Raw genomic sequence first — 23,248 nt, 5'->3', positions numbered from 1 at the left:
CACAAACCTTTGTGTCCAGTGACTTCTTTGGTGGGCCAGTGGCTGAGACTCCATGCTCCCAATGCAGAGCGCCCGGGTTTGATCCCTGGTTGGGGAACTAGATCCCACATGCCACAACTAAAGATCCCATGTGCCACAACAAAGACCTGGTACAGCCAAATAAAGAAATAAAAATAAATATTAAAATAAACTTTGTGCCTGCATAAAAGGACATAGTCATTTTCACACTATTTCAAGTGTCCTGAGGTTTTATGATGATAAATACAGCATCGATGATCATCTTTAGCACACGAAAATTTTAATTATTCTTCTTTTCCTGGGGTTTCAATGGAGAGCAAAAGAAGAACTATGATAATACGAGGATAGGTAACTTATTCTTGACCTTAGCCCAAGTAGTGAATGTCTCAGATACAACCCCTTCAGAGGGATTTTCTCCAAAAAAATCTGTCTCAAATTTTAGAATGATTTTGCCATCTCCATAGCACTTGTCTTATGTTGATGAGATAAAGAATCTAGTAAGATGAACACAGCAAATAAAACACAGGCTGTCATTTATTAATACAAATTTATATGGTGGCATATGCTATTGGAGAAATCAGAAATTCATAACACACAGATTGGTATTGGAAATACAAAAATCATTTCAGAGTCAAGGAATCAGGTTGACAGCACCACAGATGTTTTACTCAAGTCTGAGCAGGTGTGTAGTATCTGAGAATGAATACCTAGGGTACACCAAGACTAGATTTCGTAAGATTGTGCAAACACATTTCCACACTCTTTCTGCATCTCCCCATAAGAATCCGCACGAGGCCAGGAGGCCTGGGGCACAATCAGAGGGAAAAGGTACAGACTCTTCTTTCTCTGAATCTTCACAGCCAGCTTGTGATAGCAAATAGCAACCCCTGAGGGGCTTTTGTTCCTGTTCACCTAAAGGCATGGTAGGAAAGGTTAGTAAAACACACACAAGGCCTTAGTGAGGGAGTTAGAATTGAAAGGAGAGCTTTGACTGGAATAGCATCCCAGGTCAGTCAGCAAATTTTCTGCTTCCTCATATGATGTATAAAATGAAATGAAAAATTCTGTATCAAAGCAGTCCGTCTCCGCTTTACGTCTCTGAACACCTCCTATTTCACACGTGTGCATCCACTAGAGAAGGATGAAGTGTATGTGGTGGGGGTGGAGGATAGAAAGGAAGGGGGGCACAAATGACCCCAAGGACTTCCCTTTCACACTGACAACTCACTATCTCATGGTCCACATAGACGCTGCCCGTGTCACTTGAGACCCTTCCACAGAGGCTGCTAGGAGCACACTGAGATCAGCCTCCACTCCTTCCCACACCAGCCCCCTTCTGCCTCCTGTCCTCACTCTTCCCACCCATGTGCCCTGTTCAGTAGGATCGGAAGGGCTGTGCCAGAAGGCTCTCCCAGCAAGGGGGGAGCTGCTGCTTTCACATGCAAGCCCTCAGGGATCTAGGAGTAGTGAGACACAACAGGCCCCAGCAAAAGTTGATCCGCGAGTGACTGGCTCTGTCCTGGCAGAAATAGTGGCAACCTTCTCATATAGGTTGTTTTTGTTTAGTTGCTAAGTCCTATCTGACTCTTGCGACCCCATGGACTGTAGTCCGCCAGGCTCCTCTGTCTATGGGATTCTCCAGACAAGAATACTGGAGTGGGTTGCCATTTCCTTCTCCAGGGGATCTTCCCCACGAAGGGACTGAATCTGTGTCTCCTGCATTGGCAGGCGGGTTCTTTGCTTCATTGCTCTGGAGAGAATTCTGTGCTGGGTTGATGAGCTCTCCAGTCATGAAACACCAGTTCTGGGTGTACATGAGGCCAGTAGAGACATTCCACCTCCAAACACCCCAGCAGGTCTCACCTGAGCAGGCAGGAGAATCGGGTTCGGGGGCCCAATCTCTCCAACTCTCCCTTCCCTAGAAACTCACGCTTATCTTGGAATGCTCATCCAACTCTCCTCCAACTGTCCTGCTCAGGAGCCTGCCTCACAGTCTCACCTCCTGTTAACATGCTATGCCAGTTTCTCGGTTCAGCCCTCCTGAAGTCCATGCCAGATTCACGCCTGTGTCGAGTGCTGCTTCTCTGCCCCAACAAGAAGATTATTTTATGATCCAAGTAGGAGGGTTATTTTTTTCTCTACTTGCCCTTATGATATTGGCACCATACTCTCTCCCCTCTTCCCTAAATTGACTCCTCTATCCTTCACCCATGACATCATTTATTTGTTCACTTAACACATATTCCTGGAGTGCGTGTGATGTGCCAGGCACTGCTGGAGAATCCAAGGCATGGCTAACGCCCGCCCTCCTCTCAAGGAGCTTGGACTCCAGCAGAGATGCCTGAAACCTTACATGGTTCATTCTTTCTAGCTCTGAGTACCAAAGTGCTTCCAATGTGGAATGTTCTCAGAGTGAGGCTCAACTCTAATACAAATATTACACAGTGTGAATGCTCCGCGATTTGCTCAGCGGTAAAGGTGTGACGGGTGTCAGGAAGGGGAAGTGTCTTTTCCTCTCGAACAACAGAAAGGGGCCTCCAGTTCAAAACAACATGACATGCATGCTTATGTTTTTGCCAACTCAGCAGAAATAAAACAACACAAAAGCAAGTGGTGTGCACACTACATACTACATCATTAAGCTGCTATTCGAACACTAAATCGTTTTAAAGCCATGTGTTCATGGCCTTGTCATGTGCTGTGCTGATATGGTAAAATAAGTGCCTGAGCTACCAAAAAAAGAACCCCCAAAGAGAAATCCCTGAAATACTGTACCGGAAGCCCGGCCTTTATTTGCTGAGCGAGTACCCTGTCTGCTGTGAGCACTAGCACTTTTGTGCTGTGAGTACCAGGGAATCCTCAACTCTGATTTTACTTGGGGCCTGAGCTTTCTCCTGATTGGCTTTATTCAAACGAATCACTGACTTCTCTGAAGCCCTAACAAAATAAAAGCCCCACAGCTAGCAAAGCACAGGGCTTGTCTATTACCGGACTGGGAAAAGCCTGGGGCAGCAGGAACTGTGGTAGGTGGGTCAAGCACCCACAGGCAATGTTGGCTAAAGGGGCACAGTGCAGCGATCTTGCCTGGGGAGGATGTCTCCTGGCTGCAGTGTAAGCCAGCTGGGCACAAGGACATCCCCTGGGCCGAGGGCGCAGAGCCTCTCTGATGTGCTCTGAGACACCTGCCAGGTCCTTCCTTCTCCCCAGGTTTCAGTGCCCCCTCATAAAGTGGGAGGGGGTTTCCCCCATGCCTGATGCCTGACAGGAGAGGCTGAGGTTTCTCGGAGAAATGCTCTAGTCCAGAGCAGTTTAAACCCCCAGGTGAAAAGGGCTGGTGATGCAAAGTACAGTCAGAGTACAAAGAGCGCAGACTGTCAACTGGATGCATGAGCAAACACATAGGTGCTGATTAGCAGAATTCTGAGCGGAATCTGTGCATCAGCAATGTGAACTCTGCGGTTCAGACGCCCAGGAAAAGCGCAAGCAGAAGGGAGCTGGAGCTGGAGGGGAGGGTGGGGGAATGGAGACCAAAAGCACTGCCCCCCCTCACCTCGCCCCCCGCTTTCTGCCTCTGAGACCTTTCAGTACATCCCTGTGTGCTCCCTCCGCTGACCTAAGTCACGTCCTAACTCTGAACACTGGCTTTCCAAGACTAGCCTTACAGAAGGAACAGTTTGCGGCTGCAGAGACTGTTAATGGGATCCACGGAAAGAACTCCTTCCATCCTCTGGGGTCTCAGTGGTTCTTTGTCCCATGAGGTAGCTCAGTTGTGAGTTGATGCAAGTGATGTGTGCCTTCCGCCACTGAACGCTATCGTATTCCCTTTTTAATTGGCAAGATTATAAAAATATCAGTATTTTCCCCCCTGTTTTATAAAAATGACTTTAGAAAAAAAATACACAATGGGTCTCCTCCATTAAACTTCTGTTCCATCCTGTAAATTGTTGTGAACTCTGACTTCCAGATTCAATTTCTTTACTTTCGCACCTTTGAACACGTAGGTGCCCTCGGCTTCACCAAGTATGTTCACATTGCGCACGGTGCAGTACTGTCTGTCCACATTCTTCTCCACCCTGTCTGTGCCCCGCTTGGGCATGTCCACCTTGGTATTCAGAGGGTATTCCTCCAGGATGTCCCCCGTGGGCGGCTTCTTCCTCTGTTTCTGGCATTTCCTGGTGATGAAACAAGCCACCAAAGACACCAGAAGTAGGAGCATGATGGCAGCAAGGGCGCTGCCGATAGACGCCCCGGTTTGGGAGAGAGAAGCAGCTATGATGGGCTCTTGCATCTCCAGGTTCAGGGACTTCATATTGGTGCCATTCTTGACTTGGTCTCCTTCATTGTCATAGATGAGGGACTCATCAAGGCTCAGCCAGCCACTGGGGTCTGCCAGGTCCCTTCGGTGGCGCCTCAGAGGGGCTGAGAGAGAGCGCTGGACCCTGGGGCCTGAGATGGTATCAGGACCAATGACGTAGATCACCTGAAGGTACCACTGGTGTCCTGCTTCCACCTGCAGGAGGAGGAGACGGGAGATGAACTGAACATGTCGCTGATGCCCGCAGACCACCCGAGGAAGGGGACGGAAAGACCACTGCCCACCACAAGCTTCCGTGGGTGAATAGCTTCAAGAAAAGCATTAGCTACACCAATGTTCACAGCCGCATTATTTACAATAGCCAGGATATGGAAACAACTTGCATGTCCATCAGATGAAAGGAAAAGGAAGACGTGGTGTGTGTGTGTGTGTGTGTGTGTGTGTGTGTGTGTGTATATATATTTCCATATCGGAGAAGGCAATGGCAACCCACTCCAGTATTGTTGCCTAGAAAATCCCATGGACAAAGGAGCCTGGGAGGCTGCAGTCCATGGGGTCACGAAGAGTCAGACATGACTGAGCGACTTCACTTTCGCTTTTCACTTTCATGTATTGGAGAAGGAAATGGCAAACCACTCTAATGTTTTTGCCTGGAGAATCCCAGGGACGGGGGAGCCTGGTGGGCTGCCGTCTATGGGGTCGCACAGAGTCGGACACGACTGAAGTGACTTAGCAGCAGCGTGTATATATATGCATACAATGGAATACTATTCAGCTATATAAAAAAAAAAACCTAGCCATTTGTGCCAACATGTATGGACCTTGAAATTATTAGGCTGTACAGGCTGTACTCAGTCACTTCCACCTCTTTGCGATCCCATGGACTGTGGCCCACCAGGCTCCTCTGTCCATAGGATTCTCCAGGTAAGAATACTGGAATGGGTTGCCATTTCCTCCTCCAGGGGATCTTCCCAACCCAGGGATCAAATCTGTGTCTCCTGCATTGGCAAGCAGATTCTTTACCACTGAGCCACCTGGGAAGCCCTAGAAAGTATTATACTAAGTGAAATAAGTCAGTCAGAGAAAGACTAATACCATATGATTTTACTTATATGTGGAATTAAAAAAAAAAAAGACAAGCAAAACAAAATGAAAACAGATTCAGATATAGAGAATAAATAGGTAGTTGCCAGATGAAGGAGGGCGTGGGGGGCCGGGATACATGAAGGGGCTCAAGAGGTACAAACCTCCAGCTATAAAATAAAGAAGTCATGAGATGTAATACACAGCATAAGGAATATGGCCTTTAATACTGTAATAACTTTGTATGGGTACAGATGGTTACTAGATTTACCACACTGATCATTTCATAATATATGCAAAAGTCAAATCACTATGTATCACATGTGAAACTAACATAACATTGTATATCAAATATATTTCAATAAAAAAAAGAAAGGGAACTGATCCACTAAAGAAAGAATCTTTTTTTAAAAGTCATAGAATAAATCAGACTATCACTGGTCACTGGCCTCCTTTAAAAAATGTTGAGATAAGACTATGCATGGTTCATTTAAGGATTAGTAAGTATGCCACTATAACTGTAGCAGAATAAAGGTTTTGATGAAGTATAGAAAAAAGAAAAAAAGAAAAAGAAAAGCATTAGCAATGGTTGGTGTCTGAATAGAGAACTGAACCAAATATTTTGGGATTCTAGTCTATTTCCAAATTAAAGTGATCTTAGGGCAAATATTCATGTTTTTTTCTGTTTCCATACTTGTCCATGAAATAGCCCTAAGAATTTATCTTTTAGGGTTTCTGTAGCTTAGTGAATGCTTATGATTTGTTGGTCTTTATTGACATAAGTAGAGTAATAGTATTAATAATCAATTCATTCCCAGTGACCTTCCACTGGCTTGCATGCTAATTTACTATTCGTTGATGAACTTTAGCTAAAATAGAGTCATTCAATAAAGATTCATTAAACACCTACTCTGCGCATAATAAACAGACACTTGATAAAACTTTGCTAAATCTGAACACTTTTTGGATCATCTTCTGAGTGGTTATGTCATCAAGCATTTTATTTCCCTTTCATCTGCCACCCATTGAGACCCTCCATGATTTTGAAACAATTTCTGAAGAGTGATAACAGTTCTGAAATTCAAGGTCATGACTTACTATTTGAAGATGGAGAAGAGTAGAAATTGATCTTGGAAATTCATGCTTATTACTGGGACTTAAGAGTATTTTTGCTTATCAAATACTAGTAATTCTTGCCATTCGAAATCACTGGATTGTATTTATGATTTTGCTAAATATTTCCACATGATTGTGAAAAACAGCTGGTGCTGCACAGAACCATGATGAGACTATATGTGAATTAAAGAATTTTATTATTGCTTTGGTCTATTGGATAGATGATAAAATTTGAGGTGAGTATGTTAGTTGCTCAGTCATGTCCGACTGTTTGTGACCCTGTGGACTATAGTCTGCCAGGCTCCTCTGTCCTTGGAATTTTCCAGGCAAGAATAACAGAGTGGGTTGCCATTCCCTTCTACAGGGGATTTTCCCAACCCAGGGATCGAACCCAGGTCTCCTGTATGGCAGGCAGATTATTTCTTGTCTGAGTCACCAGGGAAGCCAAGACCCTGATGCTGGGAAAGACTGAAGCCAAAAGACGAGTGTAACAGAGGATGAGATGGTTGGATGGCATCACCAAATCGATGGACATGATCTTGGGTGAACTCTGGGAGACGGTGAAGGACAGAGAAGCCTTGCGTGCTGCAGTCCATGGGGTCACAAGGAGTTCGACAGGACTTAGTGGTTGAACAATGGTAAGTTTAACAACAATTAAAAGACCTGCCAGCAAGAATGCTATAAAAACAAACTGGCATTGCAGAGAAGATGTCATCCTCTTCTTTGTAGCCTTTAAAGTGAATTCGTGCTCTACTTCCATTCTTCTCACCACACTCACCTTATAGAGCGCGTCTACCTTCAGAGTAAATCCATCCACGCCTGGCATGCTGCTGACCACTTGGAAATCAGGCAACTCGGAAGCAAAATGGGCCTCAAAGGGCACGTCATGGAAGTACTTGTCAGTTACCTCTGGCTGACTGCGGTCCTAGGAGTTGGAAGAGAGAAACACAAGCTCTAGCAAGATGGAACCACTGAACTGGCAGGCGGCGGTCACAGGGAGGAGGCAGTCACCCTTTGGGTCGGGGAAGCGTGTGCTGCAGGAGCCTTTACCTGAGCCTTAAGTAGACTCCTGCCCCTGGGCACCCACTGCCCTCTGGGGGAGGACACTTGGTGGCCCCTGTGATCTTGAAACATAACAAGTAAGATAGCCTAGACCAGCAGTTCTCAAGCTCTGTGTCCTCAGGACTTAAAAATTAAAGATGTCTCAAAGCTTTCATTTTATGTGATTTATATCTATCAATATTTACCGTATTAAAGTTAACACTATGATATGCTACAATGAACAATTTTTTTAATGAAAAAATATAGATATTTACTAATTCATTTTAAGAGAGAAATGAGCAACTCATTACATGTTAACATAAGTAACATATTTTTTAGTGAAAACACCTATATTCATATCCACCCAAAAAGAGAGTTGGCCTTGTTTTACATTTTGGCAAATTGCTAGAAAAGAAGTAGATTCTCATAATTGCTTCTATTTTCCATCAGTTGTGATATGTTGTTTTGGCTGAAATATGTGAAGACAATCTGGCCTCACATAAGCTATGTACTAATAGCTGGAAGGGGGAGAAATGTTTGAATAACTTTTTCAGATAATTGTGCATATTCTTTTTTGATACTAAGTCAAACCTCAGGAAGTGGTGTTTTTTAAAGATTAGGCACAATACGAATTGTGATTCCATATCAGTAAACCTGCATACTCTCTGCAAGTGTGAGGGAACGCGTGTGAAAAAAACAAGCAACATCATATCATCATGAGAGTAGTTTTGACCTCATGGAGGCCCTGAAAGAATACTGGGGATATATTGAGGGGACTCTGGGACACACTGAGAAATACTGTCTTAGTCTTTCCTCTTCCTAAAATGTCAGTGACAGCTTGTCTTGCTGAAATGGAGCAGGACCCTCGGGTCCTTGCCCCTCCCCTGCCTCCACGTCTTCAGCTTGCCCTTTGTCTGTGGAAGAACTTTGGCCAAATAATACGTTTAATCAGAGAAGTGAGAAAATGCAGAAACAAAGGAAAACAATCAAAGGAGACCAAATAATAATAACGTAGTCATTAAGCACAGGCAACGACCTTTAGCTCCTTCTCAAGGGCTATAGTACTCTTGCCTGGAGAATCCCAAGGACAGCGGAGCCTGGTGGGCTTCTGTCTATGGGGTCGCACAGAGTCGGACACGACTGAAGTGACTTAGCAGCAGCAAGGGCTATAGATAATATTCTGAGCCATATCCTGTGAGGTGTCTTGTAGATATTGAAACTCCCACCAGGTGGAAGAAGTTAAGTACATGTTGACCAGACTGTAGCCATAATACAAACTGCCACCGGTCTGAGAACTGATTGCAAAGAAATGGAAACAAATGAACTCTAGAACTGAAGACTAACAGTATTCAAGACAATCAAGATGACTCTGGTCAGACCACTAATGACTGTCAGAGCTGACCATACTCTTTTTGCATGCAACCCCTTCCCTCTGTCTATAAAAGCTCTTGCCCCCTGATTGTCAGGGGAAGAATTGGCCTTTAGACATGGATCTGCCCTTGGTTATCAGCATTCAAAATAAAGCAAACTTTCCTTTCCACCAACCTTTCTACTGGCTTTTCAGGGGCAAGCAGCCAGACCTGGGTTGGTAACATTGTTACCCCCCATAATTATCACTAGCTTTGTACTATGTACTAGAATTAAGCTGACAGAGACAACATCAACAAAACAATAACAGTATCTGTAGAAACCATTGAGCGTGGCATTAGGCAAAATTTATAGCTGGGGAAATCTATCCGTGTGTCAGCCCTTTAACACAAACAGCATACCAGCAGCAGGAATCTGTGTTTCAGATGTTTGTTTGGCTGAATGCATCCATACTGTGGCCCTTCATTGTAGATGGTCCCTGTGGGATCAAAGAAAGGCACGTAGCCATCCTTTCCAGTACAAAGATAGACCTTCTCCAGCTGGAGCTTGTAAGCAGAATTAAGGTTTTGCTCTGGATTCCAAAGTACTCGGCCATAGAGGATTTGACCTGAAAAGATTGCAAGGCATTAATTAGGTCAGACTTTAAGAAAGAGGGGAAAAAAAGTGTCAAGAATAGGAAGGCTTTAACATGCTTCTTCAGAATCAAAAGTACCTTTCTATGAAGAGCTGCGGGGTCCATGTGCCCCTAAAATACACATTGATTCATGTCCTGTTTTTCTTTTAATCAGTAAATGTTCCTGAAGTATTTAGGGTAGGGCAAGCATTCCCTTATGTGCAAGGGATACAAAGATGAGTGAGACACAGCCAAGAGGGCAGAAATACAAGCAAAGCAACTAGCAGCTAGCATTTATTGAACTCATACTCCTGGAGAGGTATTTTACTAAGTCCTTCCCATGGGAGAACTCAGGAGGTGCTCACAATTTTATAGATGAGGACATTGAGTGGTGAGGCGATTTGTTCAAGGTCACAAAGTCACCGAGTGGTGAGGGTGGGATTCAAAGTCGAAGGTGCTTGGTTTGAAACACCCACACTGTTAACCACCGCAGGATACTGTTACCTCACCACAGAGGAAGGTCAACAACATCAGATCAGCACAGAGCTGACAATGAGGGCTTAGCACCAAAGTCTGCCTGGAGAGCGCCGTGGAAGGGTATAAAGAGGAGATGACATTTGAGCTGTATCCTGAACCATAAGTGGTCAGCTGGGGCATCTGAGTGGGGAGGGAGAGGCTGTAAGAGCATCCCAGGTAAAAGCAAGTCCATGTACAAAATATGAAATGCTGGAAGGGTACCAGTCCTGGTGTAGTTAATTTTTCTTAGTTCCTGCTAGGGCATCAAATTCTTTACCTACAGTATCTTATTTAATCCTCCCAAGAGCCTAAGAGATGGGTTCAATTAGTGCCCCTATGTTAAATAACTTGTTTAAAGTTTCGCATCTGGGACATGTGGGAGGAGGATGTGAACACAGATCCGTCTGACTCAGAATGTGCATCAGAACATTTACTGTGCACCAGGCAGGCCAGCGATGGGAGCCGGGGGGTGGGGGGAGGGGCTCTGGGAAAACTGAATAACAGTGCTGAGATTCTGGACTTGAGTACAGGAGCAGTAGGCAACAAGGAAAGGTTTTGGTCGTGCAACATGGCATGGAGGATCCTAGTTCCTCAGCCAGGGATTGAACTTGTACCCCCGGCAGTGGAAACACAGTGTCCTAAGCACTGGACCACCGGGGAAGTCCCTGGAATGTTTTGAATGTGGACTTAATATCAAAACACCTGGAGTTTAGAAACATGGAGAATAATGACAGAGAGACTAGAGGTACAAGTAGAGAGTTATTGTAATGCTCTAGCAAGAAATAGGTATCCAAATATAGCAGTGAGTATGTATGTCAATCCCAGTCTGCCGATTCATCACATCATTGCAAAGAAGCTATAATCCAATTTAAAAAATGGTGAAAACAAGCAAATGAACAAAATATAGCAGTGAGGCAAGGGGATTGAGGGTTTCCCTGGTGGTTCAGTGATAAAGAATCCACCTGCCAATGCTGGAGATGTGGGCTCAATCCCTGGGTCAGGAAGATCCCCTGGAGAAGGAAATGGCAACCCACTCCAGGAGCCTGGGGGGCTATAGTCTATGGGGTCACAAAGGGTCAGACACAGCTGAGAGACTAAACAGCAAAGGGACTGAAGGCAAGAAATGCCTGAGAGTTGGGACCAGTCATCTTATTACCACCAGGGGTGGGGTAGAGGGGGTAGAGGAGAAGTAGACGTTAGCCCTGAGATCTTTGGCTGGCCACCTAGAGCTTGCTGATACAGTCAGTGGGGCAGTGAATGTGAGAGGAACATTTCTGGGGGGAGATGAGTCCAGTTGTAGACATCTTAAGAAAAGCTATAACAAACCTAGACAGTGTATTAGAAAGCAGAGACATCACTTTGCCAACAAAGGTCCATAAAGTCAAAGCTATGGTTTTTCCAGTAGTCGTGTATGGATGTGAGAGTTGGACTGTAAAGAAAGGTAAGCACCAAAGAACTGATGCTTTTGAAGACTCTTGAGAGTCCCCTGGACTGCAAGAAGATCCAACCAGTCCATCCTAAAGGAAATCAGTCCTGAATATTCACTGGAAGGATGGATGCTGAAGCTGAAGCTCCAATACTTTGCCTACCTGATGTGACGAGCTGACTCATTGGAAAAGACCCTGATGCTGGGCAAGAGTGAGGGCAGGAAAAGAAGTGGGGGACAGAGGATGAGATGGTTGGATGGCATCACTGAGTGGCATCATTTGAGTCTGCTCAATTCAATGGACATGAGTTTGAGTAAACTCAGGGAGATAGTGAAGGACAGGGAGGCCTGGCATGCTGCAGTCCATGGGGTTGCAAAGAGTTGGACACGACTGAGCAATGGAGCAATGATAACAAGGTGTCTGAATGCTATCACTTGGAGAGGTTTGGTAGTTTCAATCTGTGTGTGGAAGTGTGGAAGAGAAGCTCAGAAGAGAGCAGGGACAAGGTTAATTTTCATGGAGCGGCTGTGGAGTAGCAGGTGGTTAGGAAGTTCAGAGGACAGGGAGGAGCCAAGTCATGGGGGTGACTGGAGGAGCACTGAAGTAAGAGCAGAAGGAGCCAAGCATGGAATGTGGAGACAGCCATACTGACAGGGCAGAGGATGGAGGGCCAGAGAGAGGGAAGTGGTCAGAAAGGCAAGATGGCCTCAGGAGAGGCTGGTGCAAAGGAAACAAAGGCAAGATGGCGTCAGGAGAGGCTGGTGCAAAGGAAACCAAACGAAGTGTCAAAACCCATGGGCTTGGTATCATTGATAAGAGAGAATTCTGAGCCGTGGTCGGACAAAGCCAGTCTGCAGCAGACGACGCAGGAGTGACTGGGAAGAAGGGCCACGGGGACAGCGTCAGTTCACCACTCCTTCAGGAAGATTCTCAGAGGAAAGAAAAGGAGGACATGTGGGTTGAGGTTTGAGCGAGGGGTAGGGATGAGAGAGTTTTCTCTTATGGGATGTGTTTTTAGGATGAGAGAAAAAAAACTCAGATATGAGCAAAAGATTAAAAGTAAGAAAAAGGAAGAAGAGAGAAACTGGAAGAAAATATAATGGGTTGATTCATCTATAGTTTATTCATTCAACAAATATTTATTGAGCACCTAGGCATTGGTGGCATGACATACAAATTTGATATTTAACCACAATCTGTATTCTAGTGGGAGAGACAGGCAATAAATAAGTAAAGAAATATGATATTAAAAATTGTGAGAAGTACTATAAAAAATGAACAACATTTAGTGAAAGTGAAAGATATGAAAACCGATATTAGATTGACTGGTATGGTCAAAGCAAGTCTCTTTGGGGAGGTTAGCATTTAGATAGAGACCTGAAAAAGAAGAAAGTCAAGGGAGGCGTGTCTGGAGCAGGGAGAGGGCAAAGGAACCGTTTCAAGTAGAGAAAGCCTGCTGAAGAAGACATGGAGGTTTGGCGTAGTTTTGAGGCTGGTAGGCAGTCATATTACAATCTCAGGAACTGAGAGATGAAGCAATTCACCCAAAGTTAGACAATGCATTAGAATCTGGCTGGAAGCCCCTGTGTTCTTACGACTCATCAGCACTTTCGCAGTCATCACATCGCTGATTATTACAGCACAAAGAATATGATCTTATTTTGAAATAACCTGAAGGAAGAATATGAGTCTGTTCCTGGCTGCGCTGGAACCAGCGCTAGGGGACTCTTCCCTGGAGAGCTGACTGAAAGCCGATAAGCAGAGACGCTAGGAGACCTATCCGATAGCTTCTCAAGTCCATTGGAGTCTCTGTCTTTGGGTGAAGGGAACGCTTACCTTTCGAGAAGGCTCCTTTGTAATCCATTTCTGCCAGTGACATATCAGAAGTGTTGGGGTCCATTAGGAACACCTTCTCATTGTTGCAGAGCTGAAATTCAGTATTGAGTGAATACACAACAGGGACAGGGCGGTTGGTCTGCTGGAATGCAATGGGTATCAGGAATCTAAATGCAGAAAAACAAGAACTCCTTGAGAGTAGGATTGATTTTTCGTCAGTCATTTGGGCTGCCCTCCTGTTCCCACCCTGCACTTTGCTGTAGGTGCTAAAACATTTAGTGAATAAAGAGATGGGTACAGGCAAGGGCCGATGAATTGATGCTTTTGAACTGTGGTATTGGAGAAGACTCTTGAGAGTCCCTTGGACTGTAAGGAGATCCAACCAGTCCATCCTAAAGGAGATCAGTCCTGAATATTCATTGGAAGGACTGACGCTGAAGCTGAAATTCCAATACTGTGGCTACGTGATGTGAAGAACTGACTCATTTGAAAAGACCCTGATGCTGGGGAAGATTGAAGGCAGGAGGAGAAGGGGATGACAGAGGATGAGATGGTTGGATGGCATCACTGACTCAATGGACATGAGTTTGAGTAAATTCCGGGAAAGAGTGATGGACAGGAAGGCCTGCATGCTGCAGTCATGGGATCAGAAAGAGTGGGACGCAACTCAGAGACTGAACTGAACTGAACTGACAGGAGAGAGACCTTATTTAGTTCCAGTTCTTATGAGGTTCATCTGCTCTTTGGAGCAGGAATAATCTAATTGGTTTTTAGACTTTTCAACACTCTTTGCTTTTGCTGGCCCTCTCATTCTGGAAAGCCCTGAGGTTCAAATTGAGATTAGTGGTAATGAATTTAGTTTTCTGACTTTGACCTTGACAAACCTTCTACTGGAACGCTCCCTCCTTGTCTGCTACCACCATTGCCTAGAGAACTCTTGCTGTTCAGACCTCAAGCACCACTTTTTCTAGGAAGCTTACCTTCTTTCTCTTCCCTCCCAGGCTGGGTCAGATCTCTTATCATTTGTTTTCAATACACTGTGCAGTTTTTTTTTTTTTCTCATAGTACTTAATGTCGCTTGCTATTCTATTTAAATGTGTGATCAAAGTCTGATTCACCCACTACAATTTCCATAGTGGGTTGCCATTTCCTTCTCCAATGCATGAAAGTAAAAGGTGAAAGTGAAGTCACTCAGTCATGTCCGACTCTTAGCGACCCCATGGACTGCAGCCCACCAGGCTCCTCCGTCCATGGATTTTCCAGGCAAGAATACTGGAGTGGAGTGTCATTTCCTTCTCCAATGCAAGAAAGTGAAAAGTGAAAGTGAAGTCACTCAGTCATGTCCGACTCTGTGCGACCTCATAGACAGCAGCCCACCAGGCTCCCCCGTCCCTGGGATTCTCCAGGCAAGAATACTGGAGTGGGTTGCCATTTCCTTCTTCAATGCACGAAAGTGAAAAGTTTGAGCTATAGGGAAGACCTAAATATGAGGTGAACCATAAGCCAAAACAAGGGATAAAGTGAAGTCGCTCAGTCGTGTCTGACTCTTTGTGACCCCATGGACTGTAGCCCACCAGACTCCTCTGTCCATAGGATTTTCCAGGCAAGAGTACTGGAGTGGGTTGCCATTTCCTTCTCCAGGGGATCTTCCTGACCCAGGGATTGAACCCAGGTCTTCTGCGTTGCACGCAGACACTTTACCATCTGAGCCACTAGGGAAGCCCCAAACAAGAGATGATAGGCACAAATACCAGGCTAGTGGTTAACTTAGTGGAGAGATGGGGAGAGTACAACTGAAAGGGGCATTGAAGGTATTTAAAAGGTACTAGGAATGTTTCTTTTTTTTTTGCCGACCTCCATTTTCATTAGTTCTAAAGTGGAAATACAGTAAATAATCTTGAGGGCGATCACTGTAATGAGACTTGAACTTGTAATATTCTACCGTAATTAGCCTCCAATTAAAATAAATCAATAAATTTTAAAAAAAGAGCTTAGTACAGAGCCTACCACATAGTCTGCACTCCATACACAGACACTAATACCACTGGCAGTTATGATTATTCACTTAGCATCAGGATCATAGCGCAAGGGATACCCAATTCATGGCAGTTATAACTCTTACTAGGTAATGTTCTTGAGGTTTTATATATCCACAATGTTTGGTCTTCTGGGTATTAAAACATTTCATAATTTTAAAAAATTTATTACAGGGACTTCCCTGGTAGTCCAGTACTTAAGCCTCTGTGCTCCCAATGCAGGGGGCGCTAGCTGGGGAGCTAAGATTCTACAGGCCTTCCAGCACAGCCAAAAAGATAAAGGAAGAAGTAAATAAATAAAATAAAAATGGATTACATGAATAAAAATTTCCCCAGCATATCTCTTCAGACGATTTGCCCTCTGTTCTTCCTTACTGCCGCCAGCTACTATATTCCTGGTCACCGTCCCTCCCACACTTGACTGACTACAGGCTCTCCTGTATCACTCCTGCCTTCAGTCTCAATGATTTCAATGGATGAAACATCCACCCCCCTAACCTCTCAGTTCCTTGATGTCTTCACCTCCAAAGAGCACATGCCCCTCTCCACTGCAGCCGCCTATGCCCCACCATCCTACTAGGCACCTCCTCCATAAAACCTCGCTTTCAAACGTCTCCCTCTCTACCCTAACACTTCCTATCTTTCCAGCTCACCTCTTTGAATCCCACTCATTAATTCTTCAACCACACCAGGCCCTCTGCAACCACACTTACCAGGATGCAGAAGACCTGGAAAACTGACACACTCACGGTGGGGATACACACACAGTTACACATTTATAAACACTTTGGAAAAAAGTGTGCCAGTTTCATAAGAAGTTAAACATACCATAGAATCCAGCCACTCCACTCCTAGGTATTTACACAAGAAAACAGCGAGCATGTGTCCATATAAAGGCTTATCTATGTATGTTTACAGCAACTTTATTTATAACAGCCCGAACTGGAAATAATCCAAATGTCCATCAACTAACTGATTTGATAAATGAACTGTAGTGTGTGCACACCATGGCATTCAGCTCAGCAGCAACAGGAACAAGCCACTGCTACACACAACGACCGTGAGTGAGTCAAAATAACCATGTTGAACAAGAGAAGTCAGAGAAAAAGAATTTGTATTGTGTGGTGCCACTTATATAAATTAGTAGAAAGTGCAAGCTAATCTGTAATGACAGAAGGATCAGTAGATACCGAGGGGGTTGGGTGTGGGGAGAGGATGGGAGGGGGGATACCAAAGGGTCATGAGGAAACTTTTGGAGAAAATGGACATCACCACTATCTCAATTGTGGTGATATTTCACAAGTACATATATGTCAAAATTGATCAAATTGTATGTGCCTTAAACACATACTAGTCATCTTATACTAATAAGTAATTTAATGGTAATTTAAAGGCAATTCAGGGACTTCCCTGGTGGTTCAGTGGTTAAGAATCTGCCTCTCAGTGCAGGGGATGCAGGTTCGATCTCTGGTCGGGGAATTCTACATTACTCCAGGCAACTAAGTCCTCATGCACAACTAGAGAGAAGTCTGTGCTCTGAAATGAAAGATCCCCTGAGCTGCAACTATGACCCAATGCAGCCAACAAATTAATAAACAAATGTTTTTTTGAAAAAAAAATTCAATAGGGCCCTCAGCACTGCTGATCTGCTGTGTCTGTAACTCTCTACCATACTTTCCACTCTCAGAGATGACTCTATTTCACGTCCTCCTCTCTTCTCAAACCTCACTGTTCCTTACTTCCAGCTATGCTTGACTTCTCATTTCTTGGAGAAACAGACTGAATCCGACATCTCCTTGGTCATCCTTACCCTCCCAACCTACTAATTCTCCCTTCACCTGTATCCATAGACTGTGCCTGCCTTCCTTTCTTAGTAGATGAAGTGTCTGTGCCTCTGGCTAAGGCTGGCCCATCCCCGTATGTCTGGGTCTGTTCCCTGTTCCACTCAAAGACTTAGCTCTGCACATCTTCCCTCTTCCCACTGCATGGTCTGTTTCCCCCAGTAGACCAACAGGGCTCTTCTCACCAACACACAAACATCCTAAAATATTTTGCATCTAAAACACACACAAACAAAACCTCCTTCAATCCTTCATCTCCTCCCACGAATGCCCCTCTATCTGAAACCTTTTATAACAAAATTCCTTCAGCATTGCTGTGTCCCTTTTATCTCCACGTTCTTGCCTCTCTCTCGAACGCACTCTAATCAGGCCTCATCCTTCTCAGTCCACTGAACCTAACCTGTATCAAGATTATGGACGAATTCTGTGTGGCCAAATCCAATGGCCAAGTCTCAGACTCTTAATTTGAAAGTCACTCTCCAAATCACCTTCTCTTAATGATAATGTCCGATTCTGTTTGCAGTGCCTTCTCTCTGAAACATTTTCCAGTCACTCTGCTCAGCTCCTAGAAAGGTGGCACTATACTATCTGCACTGCTTGAGAGCAGTGGTGTCTTTAAATCCTCTGCTAGAGTCTCCACGCTGAGACTAGAGCCAAGGACACAGTAAGAGCTGAATAAATACGGGCTGAATGAATGAACATCGGCACAACGAGGACAGGCTCAGGTCAGAGGTGGGCATGGGCTGATTGACAGTTTGATTCTTGTTATTCATGGTAGTTACATTCTATAAAGCTGCAATGAACACGGAATGAATGAATTGTGAACAGCTAGCTGCCCGTGGGGGGAAATCAGGGGTCAAGTTCCTGCAGCCTCTGCTCTCAACATTATCATCAGTGATCAATACCTAACTGTTTTATGCGTGTTTCTGTCTAAAGACACCTTACTTGATATATACTGTTGGTTCCTTAGCATAGAACTTGTGGTGATGGCTCTGAAGTTCATGCTGGAATGAAGCTCATCTAACACTCCATTTGGCTTATCACCACCTTCTTGTATGTAGGAAATAAGATGGCACTTTGGCGCTCTGCTGGGGAGCCATTTTAAACAAAAAAAATCACCAATACGAGGGACAAAAATTTGAAAACCCTGGCAGCAAATGAACTGTAAAAGGGACACTTGTTCACAGGATGAGAAATCTGAGCTGGGAATGTGGCTCAGATGACCGCTATTTCATCACTCTGCAGGTCAGGAATGAGCAGGCTAGCGTCACGAAAATTGGATTCGGGGTTACAAATAAATGTCAGTGAATAGGTAAGTTCACAAATAGTGAGGATCAATCCTCTCTCCCTACCTCTCTGGGGCGTGTGCAGTGCAGGCCAGAGGCTTTTCTCCTGGGTCCACCCATGGCTGTGTGGGTTGCACTGTGCAAGGGATCAGGTAGATGGTGTACTCCCCGGAGTAATCCTTCCTGGAAATAGGCAGGCAGATTACGGTTAGAGAGATGGATTTAGAGATTACTTACTTACCCAGAAATAACCTGACTTCAGTAGACAAGTTTTCACATGATACTTGTGCTCAGCATCCCACCAAGAACTTCACAAGTCTGCAGACACGAGTTTCAGGAATTCATCACACTTGTGATTGTTCTAACACACTTCAGAGTACTAGCCAGAGGTGTTAAATAGAGTTCTTTTCATTTATTCAAGCCCTTTCCATGAGAAATGCTGAGAAAGGCACACTGTTGATAAAAATCTAAAAGGCTCCAATGAGGGCAAAACAGACCTGGCCACATCCTTTTTTACACCCCCGTGAAACTGACTTGACAGCGTCTGTTTAGTGTTTCTTGCTGACTGACACCCTGTTATACGTTCTGGACTGCAGAAACTTTTGTTTACTGAGATATGACCAAGCCAGCGGCGGCTGCTGCTCTGATTGAAAAGGTAGTGAAGGCCTGGGGGTTGACTAACCCTACTCCAGAGACGGCTGCCACCCCCACTTCATTAGCATTCAGTTTCAGGACTTCTCTCCCAAACCCTCCTCCTTTAAACGAAGTTGAAGAACAGCATCACTTCTCATCAGAGATGACTTGCTGGGAATTTCTGTGTTTATAGCGGGGCATGAGATTCTGTAGGTCGTGACCCTAAGAGTACAGAGCCTTGGTAGCCCTCACCTACTTCATTTCCCACACTTGTCATCCAGCAGCTCAGCCCCTGGCAGGCTGCCTGAAAGGCAGCCAGACAGCCAGAAGCGGCAGGAAGATTCTTCAAGGGCCTTGGGAGGCTGCCACCTACTGAGTGAGGAGCTCAGGGCTGTGAATCTTAATTCTAACTAGCATGATTTATGATTAGTCCTCACTTTCTCCATGTTCCTTCTTTGTCTATTTCTTCGGCATTATTTGTGTCTGTTTATTAGTAAAGTGATAGCAAAGATTTAGTAAACATAAATAAGCAGCCAACTTCTCTGGTGACTCAGGTGGTAAAGAATCTGCCTGCAATGCAGGAGAGCTGGGTTCAATCCCTGGGTCAGGAAGATCCCCTGGAGAAGAGATTGGTTACCCACTCCAGTATTCTTGCCTGAAGAATTCCATGGACAGAGGAGCCCGGCAGGCTACAGTCCATGGGGTCGCAAAGAGTTGGACACGACTGAGTGACTAACACTTCTACTTAATAAATAAATAAGTAAGTACAACTTTTAGGACACAGCCTGGGGTCAGTTTAGTGAGATGGCCCAGGCTGGAAATGGGGAGACGGTCTAACCCTGCCCTTGCTTTGCTTCTCCATGGCTGTACACTTTTAGACAAACCAGGCAAACTTTCAGGGCTTAGTTTCTAAGCCCCTTTGTGCCCTGGAAGTTTGTATGCCTGTAGGTCTGCATGTCTGCAGTTTTTTCACTCGATCCTTGTCTTCCTCCAAAGCTGGAACCAGCAGGAAATGAGATCTTGTATAATATCTTCGAATTACACAAAAATTGACCTGTGTAATGTGAATAGTAGCTCTTAATAGAAATACTTAATTAGGCAGAACTGTCCATGCCCGACTCCTGCTTTCCAACAGTCAGGCCATTGCAAAGTAGAAATAGAGACACAGATGTAGAAAACAAATATATGGATAACAAGGGAAGATAGGGATGGGATAGGATGAATTGGGAGATTGGGATTGATATATACACACTATTGGTACTACGTAGAAAATAGATAACTAATGTGAACCTACTGTATAGCTCAGGGAACTCTACTCAGTGTTCTGTGCTAGATGGGAAATGGGTTAAACCCATTTTTAAGTGGGGTAGATGGGTTAAATGGGAAGGAAATCCAAGGAAGAAGGGATATATGTATAGGTGTGGCTGGTTCACTTTGCTGTACAGCAGAAACTAATCCAACATTGCAAAACTACTATATTCCAATTAAAACAAAAACAAAAAGGCCAGATCCTGTTGTTCCTCCCCTCGAACCTATAGCGGCCCCTGTTGCATTAGAGTGAAAAAGTCCACACACTGGCCTTCAAGGCTCCACAGCAGCCTGACCCTGTCTCTTGTTACCCTCTTCATCCACTCCATTCCAGCCACCAAAATTTTGCCAAACTCTGGAACTTTGCCAGGAACCCCTTCCCCCAGATAATTTACATAGTGAGCTCCCTTGTTTCCTACCTTGCTCAAATGCACCTTCTTAATGAGGCCTAGGCTGAACTTCCTAACCAACAAATTACAATGGCCCCCACTCCTGATTCCCCTTACTCTGCTCTCGACCTTTTCTTTTTCCATAGTGCTGAGTCGGACAAGCCTTAGCAACTGAACAACAACAGCAACATCACCTTCTAACATGTGATACTGTACTCATTCATTAGGTCTACCTGTGGGTGCAGAGATTTTTATTTTGTCCACCGATGTATTCTTAGTAAAAGTTCAAAAAAAAATCTATTGACCAAATGAATGCAAGACAAATGGCATGGTCTCCCCAGGCTGCAGTCCTGTTTCCCACCCCTGAATATGAGTTAGGTCAATTTCCTAACCATTCCTACAAATATGCCCAACACAGTCTGGAGGTAGGTTTTTAATCCTGTGGTTCTTTGCTCCTCTTTTCTGAAAACCAGAAGTCTCCCATCAGTTGCTCAGCTTCCCCAAGAAGCCTTGGTCAGTTCCCCAGCTGGTATGGTCTCCCAACCCTAGGCAGCTGTGGTCTGAGTGCTCGGCATGGCTCACAGTGTACACAGCACAGAACGCTTGGTGTTACTCTTTGCTTTGCCATTTATCTATGGATTTAACATCCTTACCGCAAATGTTAGCTCATACAGGTTGCTTATTCAGGAACTACTGTGTGCTAAAATGTGCAGTTCTGGGGCTTACCCTTGAGAAGCTCACAATCTAATGGAAATGGGACTCAGAGCATTATAATATGCTGAGCTGTGTTACAGTAAAAGCTGGAACAACACACAAACCAGGAGGAAGAGATTCTAACACAGCATGGAGAGTCAGCCAAGGTGTCTCAGAAGGGTTGATATCTGAGCTAGAGCTCAGAGGAGTTTGAGATGTGCAGGAGGAAAGGAGCAAGAAGGGTAGGCGGATTATAAAAGCAGAGAGGTATGGATGGGCTGGTGGATTCAGAGGTTGGGAACACATGTGGTTAGAAGGCTGGGTTTGCGGCAAGGCTTAGAGGGAAGGATATGGGTCCTGCTCAAAGAGCTTGACTTCATTTGGTAAGCAGTGGGGAGTCAGCAAAGGATTTAAAGAGCACCATTTCTGTGTCTATAAATTGGGACAAGTACATGTACAATCTCATGAGTTTCTAGGAAACACAATAAAGGTTATTTTGTTATATATTGATTTCAAAAGAATCAGGATGTACAAGAAAAATCTAATATAAGACCAAACGTTTGTAACCAAAATAAAATTTTTAAAAACTATTCTTAAGACAATTTGCCACTTTTTAATTGCAAATAATAAGATTTTCATGCTAAAGATAGGTACTAATTTCATGACCTACAAAATGGGGCTAAACAATATTTACTATAGGTTCCATTATTCTTTTAAGGGTAAAAGTTTTCATTTTGTTTGTCCTATTCTTTCCTTTTACAAATGGAATAGCTGACTGTATTTATTCCAATCTCATTCTACCTCTATATCAGGTGTAGGAGAAGACTAAATCTTGTTATTTATTTTACAGGACATTGAATTGTAAAGGGTGACATCTGGACCTGATAACTAGTGATCCTGGATTTTGTACTGGTTGTGATCACTGGAATGAAATTTCTTTATTATACTAAGATATTAGTTGGACAAATTTCCCAGCTTCCTTTGCAGGTAGATGTGCCATGTGACTAAGTTCTGGCCAACGTGATGTGAAAAAAATTGATGTGCACCCTGCCTATTCTTACTCTTGAAATAAGGGTGATCCCTGTCCAATTTATACATCAGAAACTGATCTGAGCTACATCTGTTTCTCTAGGTGCCAGATGGCAACTTCTGTCTATCTCACTTTTAAAATAGAAAAGTTTTAAAAGTTTTCTTCTAGCTTTTGAAGAAAAGCCCTTAAAGAAACAGAAAACATTTCAGATTTACCCCTGAACTCCATCCTATACTCACCTGTTATAAGAGCTTGTAGCTCGCCAGAGTTGATAAGGAGAATCGAAAGTCTGAGCACTCCACAGGAGCTGCAGGTCAAATTCAATTCCTCCGAGGTGGTCTGGAGTCAGTATGAATGATTTCACATCAGGGAGGGTGTGGTGCTCCATCACAAACTGTCCTATTTCAAGGGGAAACACACAGACACTTATTTGTAAGTTTGCTTGTGGTCAATCCCCTACAAAAGCCTTGAAAATGAATTAATATTCTTCTATTAAAAAAATCAAGGTTATACCTACCCTCTTGGTTCTGAGAATATATCCCACACTGGGTGGGACAGCATGGCCTCCTCTTACCTCAGTCCATCACTCTACTCATGATCATTGTTAGGTCACATACATTCATAAATAATAATGAGTGTGCCTTGTAGAAAAGGCCCTAATGAGCATATCCACAATAATATGAGTACTTAAGTGACAAT

The 23,248-nt window shown here is 44.2% G+C and overlaps 1 protein-coding gene across 2 annotated transcripts in view; it reads right to left on the bottom strand.

Annotated features, from left to right (window-relative positions):
• Window positions 1-534: 534 nt before the first annotated feature.
• Window positions 535-23,248, bottom strand: part of FRAS1 (Fraser extracellular matrix complex subunit 1) — a 516,652-nt gene continuing 493,938 nt past the window's right edge. For both annotated transcript variants that reach the window (XM_069594438.1, XM_069594439.1), the window contains 6 exons: window positions 22,789-22,948; window positions 18,563-18,679; window positions 13,334-13,500; window positions 9,343-9,548; window positions 7,311-7,457; window positions 535-4,528 (listed from right to left, as the gene is read on the bottom strand). In XM_069594438.1, coding sequence (XP_069450539.1) covers window positions 3,935-4,528; window positions 7,311-7,457; window positions 9,343-9,548; window positions 13,334-13,500; window positions 18,563-18,679; window positions 22,789-22,948 — 1,391 coding nt within the window. In that variant the 3' untranslated portion in view covers window positions 535-3,934. The remainder of the gene's footprint in view (window positions 4,529-7,310; window positions 7,458-9,342; window positions 9,549-13,333; window positions 13,501-18,562; window positions 18,680-22,788; window positions 22,949-23,248) is intronic.

This window comes from Ovis canadensis, chromosome 6 (genome assembly GCF_042477335.2).
Source record: "Ovis canadensis isolate MfBH-ARS-UI-01 breed Bighorn chromosome 6, ARS-UI_OviCan_v2, whole genome shotgun sequence".
In the NCBI taxonomy this organism is placed as follows: Eukaryota; Metazoa; Chordata; class Mammalia; order Artiodactyla; family Bovidae; genus Ovis; species Ovis canadensis.
Note: the sequence above shows the minus strand (reverse complement) of the source record. Positions and strands in the feature narration are given on the sequence as shown.